The sequence below is a fragment of the Chanodichthys erythropterus genome, chromosome 20, assembly GCF_024489055.1.
Source record: "Chanodichthys erythropterus isolate Z2021 chromosome 20, ASM2448905v1, whole genome shotgun sequence".
Lineage (NCBI taxonomy): Eukaryota > Metazoa > Chordata > Actinopteri > Cypriniformes > Xenocyprididae > Chanodichthys > Chanodichthys erythropterus.
In genome coordinates, this window is record NC_090240.1 from 27634234 (window position 1) to 27643222 (window position 8989).

At 36.2% G+C, this 8989-nt stretch overlaps 1 protein-coding gene across 1 annotated transcript; it reads right to left on the minus strand.

Annotated features, from left to right (window-relative positions):
- Window positions 1–278: 278 nt before the first annotated feature.
- LOC137008795 (isocitrate dehydrogenase [NAD] subunit gamma, mitochondrial-like) lies at window positions 279–7248 on the minus strand. The gene is made up of 11 exons (XM_067370511.1): window positions 7237–7248; window positions 6767–6864; window positions 6577–6692; window positions 5108–5168; window positions 4892–5024; window positions 4683–4816; window positions 4324–4426; window positions 3491–3637; window positions 3315–3409; window positions 1214–1274; window positions 279–1044 (listed from the first exon to the last, which is right to left on the minus strand). Exons 1-11 carry the CDS (start codon window positions 7246–7248, stop codon window positions 940–942), a joined length of 1065 nt encoding a protein of 354 aa, XP_067226612.1. The 3' UTR covers window positions 279–939.
- Between the last annotated feature and the right edge of the window lie 1741 nt (window positions 7249–8989).

Genomic DNA, 8989 nt, shown 5'->3' on the forward strand with positions numbered 1-8989 from the left:
AGTTCAGCCATTTGATTGATTTCCCTCTCTCTACATCATTCATAAAAAATGGAAAATACTTTTGGATGAACCAAAAAAAAAAAAAAAACCCTCAAAAGAATGGCTAGCATTAATCATAATTATACAGCAACGACTGCCAACACTTTTGTACAGAGAACTTTCATAAGGCATGTGTTTTGGGCAAGTATCTCAACCTCTTGACTTTTGTATTCCGATTTAACTGATGACAGATTTACTTTGTTTCCAAATATGCTCAACATTCCTACAGGATTCATAATGCAAAATATTTAATTAATGACCAGCAAAGTTGAAAACACTTAAATGCCAAGCTTATGTTCAAATACATAATTTTTGTCACCAATTACTGCACACTTGCATTGAAAGTAAACATTGTTTTTAGTGCTGAAAATGGAAACATATATAACTTGCAATGTCAAAACTTTTTAGAACATTCACAAATTAATGTCAAAAAGCATCCAAATTTAATGAACCTGAAGTGTAGCGTTTTAGTGCCACCTATTGGAAAAAAGTTTAAACCAAGTCATATAATTTTTACTTTTCTGAACTTCATGAAATTAAGTCTTTGGAGGCATGAACAAAAGTTTGATGAGGTAATAGTTAGAAATGTATTAATGAAAGTGCTTGGTGCTTCATCAACAGGCAATACATATCCATTAAAAAATATTCATACAGAACCTGTCCATACCAGTTCAGCTAAAGGCTTTAACTTAACCTGATCATAACAGATAAACAACATCCGAAACATTTATACAGTTAAATATACAGATTCAAAAGTTACAAAAGAAACAAGGATGAATTTTAACACACACTTCAACCTACATATTTACAGTCTCAGTATCTTTTCATTGAATGCGTCCTGTTTCTCACGTCCTGTATTTGGATCGTTCCTGTGGTCTCTAGAAGCTGCTGAAATGAAGTTCAGATCTGCTCTGATGTGCGTGGTCCTCCTCTCTGGATCTCCTGCATAATGGATTGGACCACTTCAGATGTAGCGCACCGACCTCCCAAATCAGCAGTCTGCAACTGCAAGGAAACAAATGACTATACAAGCTTTAGGAGTACAGAAAGGATGAGAGATGTAGAACTGCAGATGTGTCCGAGTGGACAAGAGTAACATTAACTGATTTGGCTTTGGTGAATGGCATGCATTCTTACAGCACTTTGACATAATGAGATTGAGCATGTATCATACCCGGGTTTCAGACAAAGTTTTCAGAACTGCCTTTCGAATCATCCTGGCGTATGCATGAAGCCTAGGAAAGGGAAAGGACATGAATGTAATGCACAGTCCTGCAGCAAAATTTTCTTGACTTTGTATGTATAACTATAGTTTATGTACTACCCAAATTCCGGAAATGTTGGGACATTTTTTTTTAAATTTGAATAAAATGAAAACTAAAACACTTTCAAATCACATGAGTCAATATTTTATTCACAATACAACATAGATAACATAACAAATGTTTAAACTGAGAAATGTTACAATTTTATGCACAAAATTAGCTTAATTCAAATTTGATGCTACAGATCTCAAAATAGTTGGGACAGAGGCATGTTTACCATGGTGCAGCATCTCCTCTTCTTTTCAAAACAATTTGAAGATGTCTTATGCACTTATGCACCCCCATACCATCAGAGATGCTGGCTTTTGAACTGAACCCTGATAACACGCTGGAAGGTCTCCCTCCTCTTTAGCCCGGAGGACACGGTGTCCGTGATTTCCAACAAGAATGTCAAATTTGGACTCGTCTGACCATAGAACACTTTTCCACTTTGAAACGGTCCATTTTAAATGAGCCTTGGCCCACATGACACGACGGAACTTCTGGACCATGTTCACATATGGCTTGCTTTTTGCATGAGAGAGCTTTAGTTGGCATCTGCAGATGGCACAGCGGATTGTGTTTACCAAAAGTGGTTTCTGGAAGTATTCCTGGGCCCATTTAGTAATGTCATTGACACAATCATGCCGATGAGTGATGCAGTGTCGTCTGAGGGCCCTAAGACCACGGGCATTCAATAAAGGTCTTCGGCCTTGTCCCTTACGGACAGAGATTTCTCCAGCTTCTCTGAATCTTTTGATGGCGTTATGCACTGTAGATGAGGAGATGACGTTGAGGAACATTGTTTTTAAAAGTATTCTTTAAGTAATCTTTTTACACACTCTTTCACAGCTCTGCCAATCTTTACTTCTGAGAGACACTAGGTGTGTTCGACATCGGCTGCGGCTGGATGTAACCGATCGGCGAGACTAGCCGCGTGCAGGCGGGGAGGAGCTGAAAACGGAGACGTGACACTTTCTGCTTCCTGTAGTGACGCTCGCACTGCGTTTGCATCGGTTTGCATACTTTATCACAGCTGAAGTGAAATAAATGCAATATTTGACTAATACACTGATGTTTCAGAGACCTTTTCATTCAAAACTTTATGTACTGCTTACAGCGTCTGTTTTTACAAGAATAAAGTTCAACATAAGCATATGTTATTTAAATAACAATGTATTGGGGTCTTTGTTTTTTATCCGTTTTCTTTTGATAAACATGACAATACAACATCGCGACTACATGAAAAGAGCTTTAACTGTTATAAAAAGAGAGATTTTTGAGCATTAGTGGAGCTGAAGGTGTGACAATAAACACGAAACACACATGATCGTTGTCATGCGGTGAATCCGGCCAATCATGGAACAGCTGTGTCGTCATCAGCGCTCGTGCAGCTCCTCTTGAGAAACTGTGCTGGCTAACTCAGGCGGCTGATCTCGAATCGCTGTCACGGTACTTTAAAGCCATACGTCACAGTCACATGACTTCAGCGCTGTCTCAAGTCAGACAACATTTCTTACCGGTATGCGCTGCTTCAAGTCAGCCGCCAATCGGTCTTTGCGGCGCTGCATCAAGTCGAACAAGCCTTTTGCCTCTCTAAGACATCCCTTTTATAGCTAATCATGTGACAGACCTGATATCAATTAACTTAATTAGTTGCTAGATGTTCTCCCAGCTGAAACTTTTCAAAAATGTCTTGCTTTTTCAGCCATTTGTTGCCCTCGTGCCAACTTTTTTGAGACCTGAAGCAGGCATCCAATTTGAAATGAGCTCATTTAGTGGATAAAAGTGTAAAATTTCTCAGTTTAAACATTTGTTATGTTATCCATATACTATTATGAATAAAATATTGGCTCATGTGATTTGTGACATGATTAGTTTTCATTTTATTCAAATTTAAAAAACATCCCAACATTTCCAGAATTCGGGTTGTAATAATGCATGAAAGAATACACATTCATATACACGCACTTTAAGTGATCCAGCATCACGCAGCTGGCCAGCAGTGTGGCCGTGGGGTTTGCAATATTCTTTTTAGCAATGCTTTTTCCAGTGTTTCTAGTGGCCTGTGTAAACAAAGAATACCCATGTGTCCTCTAGTAACTCCGACAGCTGACATATCCAGTACCTGCTCTGTTATTTCTTACGGTCTCAAAAACAGCATAGTCCTTGCCGTAGTTGACTCCTGGTACTAGACCTGGACCTCCAACAAGTCCAGCACACACATTGCTCACCACGTTTCCATAGAGATTCGGCATCACCATCACGTCAAACTGCTGGGGCTTAGAGACCATCTATACAGAAACATAAGATATATAAACATATTCTAATAATGTCTAATAGAGTAATTGTTTGTAGCTTTTTATGGGTCTGTTTTTTAAGCCTTTCTATGGACATGCTCAAATATTTGGGGTCGGTAAGATTTTTTTTTCTTGTGCTCATCAAGGCTGCTTTCACTTGATCAAAAATATAGTAAAATGACTAATATTGTGAAATATTATTACAATAAAAGTGTAATGGCAAAGCTGAATTTTCAGCATCATTACTCCAGTCTTCAGTATCACATGATTCTTCAGAAATCATTCTAATGCTAATTTGGTGCTCAAACAGTTGAGCTACTTAATGTTTTTTTTTTTTTTTGTGGAAACCATGTTAAATGTCTTTACTGTTACTTTTGACCAATTTAATACATCCTTACTGATTAAAAGTGTTAATTTTCTTAAAGAAAAAACCTTACTTTTGAACACTAGTGTGAGCAAATTTGCTTGTGCTGTGATCTCGTTGTACAATGCATCTTTTTTAGTCTTTCAATTAAGGTTGTTTTATACTATCCCTATACAAATAAACGCAAAACTAACTAAATAAATCAAGTCAAAACTGATGCTTAGACCTACAAAGAATAGTTTACTATAACATATAATAAATATAACAAATAATACAATAAAATATCATCCACTTATGTAGTTCAAAATTTATATACCTGCATCGTGGTATTATCCACAATCATGTCATCAAATGTGATATCAGGATATCCAGCTGCCACCTCTTTACAGCACTGCAGGAAAAGGCCGTCACCAAGCTTCCTATGAAGCAAAGGAAAACAATTTTCAACAGCATTACTCCAGTCTTCAGAGTCACATGATCCTTCAAAAAAATCATTCTGATATGCTGCTTTGCTGCTCAAGAAACATTTCTTATTATTATCATCAATGTTGAAAACAGTTGTGCTGCTTCATATATAAAAAAACCCACAAAACAATCTGACCAACCCCAAACTTTTATATGGCTGAAAGAAAATCAGGGCGAGTCATTTGTAAGTAAGTAAGTACAGACTCTCACATGATGTTAGCTTTGTGTACTGCCGTGACCTTGCGGCGGCCTTTCTCCCTGGCCAAGTTAAAGGCATACTCAGCGATCCGCAATGAATTCACGCGCGTTATGATCTTTAGACTCTCCACCACCCCGGGAACATTCTGGAAGAGAGAAGATTTTAAGGAATGGGTCAATACCTGGTGTCCTCAAACTGAAAGAGACCCAAACACACGAACCTCATGCTCCAAGCTGCTGTATTCTCCTTCAGTGTTCTCCCTAATGATGATAACATCAATGTCTTTGTGGCGGCTCGGGACTCCGGGAAGAGACTGACAGTGCATCACGTTAGCATACAGGTCCAAAGATGTACTGTAGAAGAGTTAAAAGCATTTATATAAACTTACCCTCTGGATTTATCACAGAATATCTAAAAATTATCTAAAATATCTTACCGAAGCAAATTGTTCCTGGATTTATGAGATGGAGGAAGGTTGTGATTAGTTTCCAAGTTACCTGTAAAAGAGTCTTGATTTATACAATATACAGCAGGAATGCACCACTATTTTAATACAATGATAAACCTATAATAATTTTTATGTCATGGCCAATAACAGTAGTAGATTTTAAAACTCTTTACCATTTTGTCTAAAATTAAGAAATATTAATCAGTTATTTTAAATGCTACTTGTGAATCTTGGCATGGTTTAAAATTAATATTGATTTTCAGATTTGTTGAATATTTAAAAGTGTTATTAAATGATTGATTAAATGAGTGTGTGTAAGGTAATCTTGTGAGGAAAAAATAGAGGAAATGAGCATGAGCAATTAAATATCTAGAATCGTCTGATAACTACGGAAGAGGATTAGGGCCAAGCAATAATAAAAAATAAAACCATCTCGAGATTAAAGTTGTTAAATTTCGAGAAAAAGTCGAAATAAAATGTTGAGAATAAACTCATTAATTTACGAGAAAAAACTCGTTAAATTTAGAGAAAAAAGTCAAGAAAAAATGTTGAGAATAGGGTTGGGCGATATATCGCATGCGATTGTCAAGCGCATTTCGTCAGTAAAGCCGGTTCCCTGATTGCCGCAAAATCGCCATCACCTGCTTTCAAATGGAGCGGCATTTAATAGACAGAGCCGTAGTTCACTGATGAGCTACGCAATATCGCGTTCATTATCGAAGGCGATTCATTCAATATCGCGATATGAACGCGATATTGCATAGCTTGTCAGTGAACTACGGCTCTGTCTATTAAATGCCGCTCCATTTGAAAGCAGGTGATGGCGATTTAGCGGTAATCAGGGAACCGGCTTTACTGACGAAATGCGCGTCAGTTGCATGCGATATATCGCCCAGCCCTAGTTGAGAATAAAGTTATTAAATTACTAGAAAAATATCGTTAAATTTCGAGAAAAAAGTTGAGAATAAAGTTATTAAATTATGAGAAAAAAGTCGTAATTTAACGAATTTGTTCTCGTAATTTAACGACTTTTTTCTCATAATTTAATAACTTTATTCTCAACATTTTATCTAGACTTTTTTCTCGAAATTTAATGACATTTTTCTCATAATTTAACAAATTTGTTCTCGTAATTTATGAGAAAAAAAGTCTAGATAAAATGTTGAGAATACACATTAAATTACGAGAAAAAAGTTGTTAAATTATGAGAACAAATTCGTAATTTAACGAGTTTTTTTCTCGTAATTTAACGAGTTTATTCTCAACATTTTATCTAGACTTTTTTTCCTCGAAATGTAATTATTTTTTTCTCAAAATTTAACAACTTTAATCTCGAGATGGTTTTATTTTTTTATTATTGCTTGGCCCTAATCCTCTTCCGTAGATAACTGATGTGTTACTAATATATTTATATCCCTTATATATATATATATATATACACATATTCTCATGCTCACCCTTAAGTGCTACTCCATTACGTTTGATTGCAGTAACAGCGTTATTGATGTCATCCTCAGAGGAAGCAGCCGAATCCACCTTGACAACCTCAAAGTCCACAGGCACACAGCAGAATCTGGGAATATTGCTGAATGTTAAAAGCATAAGTTTGCCAATGAAGTCTGCTTATAGAGATCTTTATATTCAAACCTGAAAAGCTCTCTGACATGGTTTAGCAGTTCTGGTCCAATACCATCACCAGGGATCAAAGTCACAGTGTGTCTGCCTCCATATTTAGCAGGTGGGGGCTGATGGGTAAAGATGCAAAACCAATCATTGACAAAAGAAGGACAAAGGTCATAATGTGAAGCTAGTCCACTCGTCAGCTTTCAATTCTAGGATTTAATAATTTTTGCTACGATATTTAGCTAAAAAAAAATAACGCTTTTGTAGCAGTCTAATGTTTTGGGCCAAATTACATATGCTAAATATGTGATTGAAATTAATATATATTCAGCTGTTATTGCTATTAAATGCCATATTGAGATGAATGTACCAAAACACTGCCATTTTATATTCTAAAAAACTGTAATCAAATACCTGCAAGCAAACTGGATGTTTAAGGTGTCTGTTGATGATCTAAATGTCAAGCCCAGATATCACAAATCTACCACACAAACCTGTAAGCACATTTATATTTTGCAGAACCATTACTCACAATAGTCTGGTGATGGTGGGTTGATGAATCAGAGGGAGTAAACAGGAGCGGTTAGTCAGAGGAGAGAGTCAAATCCATTCTGCTTTGGTTATGCTTACACAAATCAGCTTACAATCACAAGAGAGAAGCAGAACATTGGAGGAACAGTGGAGCTGCATTTAAGTGCTTAATAAAGATTTAATAGTCAATCTTTTTAACTACATTAAAGATATTACATCCTTACAAAGAGTTCAAAGTATATCACATCCTTAAATTAAGGTCATTTCAGATGAATAGGGAGAGGGAGTGAAGGGTTGCAAGAAAAAAAAATCAGTCATGCTGTAATTAGTTTTCATTAATAATGAAATTAATATTATAATAAATCAAGACTTCAGTCCAAACTTACAGTATATGAGGACTTCTCCCTCTGGCAGCACACTGCAGGGCTTTTTAGCTGGACATTAAGGGATAACATAAAAAAGATAGTATTGTTCATTTTACCTGGTCTGTCATAAAATAACTAATGGCAAACTGCTTCATTATGAATGTTCAGTAAAGTCTAAAATATAATGCACCAATGACACCTGTAGCATGTATGAGACAGTGAGTGACCTTGTCAGAGACTGTAAGGACACCTTTCCCCAGACCTGACTTTACGAATAATATCTGTTTCTATATTCTGCACACGGCAAACTAAACGTACTTGACATTTTGACTGATGATGACATTTCAAGCGGATGCTTACGTTTCTTGCCGTGAACTTTAGTCCGGTCCATGGCTGTAGACGCGCTGAGGAGAGGAAGAGTGCTGGTCTGGCTGCTATGGACATTTTGGATTAAGCTCAGACTCAGCAAACAAACCGAAATAAATGCCGCCGCGTGCTGTGTTTAAGCCAGCGGTGCTGTTCCACAATCATTATAACTTTTATAACCAAACACACTTTGCCTTTGGCGCGCTCTAGCGTCCATTATGTGTATCTCTTTTTATTTATTTTTTTAAATACCAGTAAATTCGTACAAACATATACAACTCACAACAAATAAGAAAACAAATAATTTAATAAAAACATAAATTAGGATATAGCCATTATGTGTATCCATCTTGTTGTGCTTTTCAGTCATGACGTCAATTTGTAGGCCAACACATTCGCTCGCCATGTTTTTTTTGTTTTGTTTTTTTTTAAACGCTTTTCGATCCATTACGGATCTGTGATTAACATTAACTTGAAAACACTTTCAGGTTTCGTGCTACAAAAACAGTTTCATACATTTATAGCTCAAACGTTATTATTTGATTTAATTTTAAGTAAATTTGCTAACAAGTTTCTAGGACTACAACTACCAGAAGGATGCGAATTTACGTGATTGAATCATATGAACAACCATAAACACACATTTGAATTGAATAGTTTTAATGTGCTTTGGACTCATGAATCATGTAGCAGCAGACAAGAACCGGTTGTTAGATTTTCTTTTGGAAAGTAGGCCTAGAAGTATGGTGATGATTTTCATTCAAAATAAAACATTACTTATATGAAAATCTTTAAGCAATTTTGTAATTTTTTAAAAAGAGAACAGTTTTCAAGCATATAATGACCTTTTACTACACAGAATAAGAGAGCAGACAGATTTGAAAACCTGTACCCCTAATAATCTATTTTCTTTTGTTCAATGTGGCAACCAAAACCTGTGGCAATCCCTAAATCAGGGATTTCCAAACCTTTTGATGCCAAGGAC

Excerpts from the sequence above, each read along its gene's own strand:
- LOC137008795 (XM_067370511.1), bottom strand. Across the intron at positions 5,169-6,576 it reads TAATGGAGTAGCACTTAAGG|GTAACTTGGAAACTAATCAC; the intron begins GTGAGCATGAGA and ends ACTCTTTTACAG. Across the intron at positions 1,275-3,314 it reads GTGATGCTGGATCACTTAAA|GCTTCATGCATACGCCAGGA; the intron begins GTGCGTGTATAT and ends TCCCTTTCCTAG.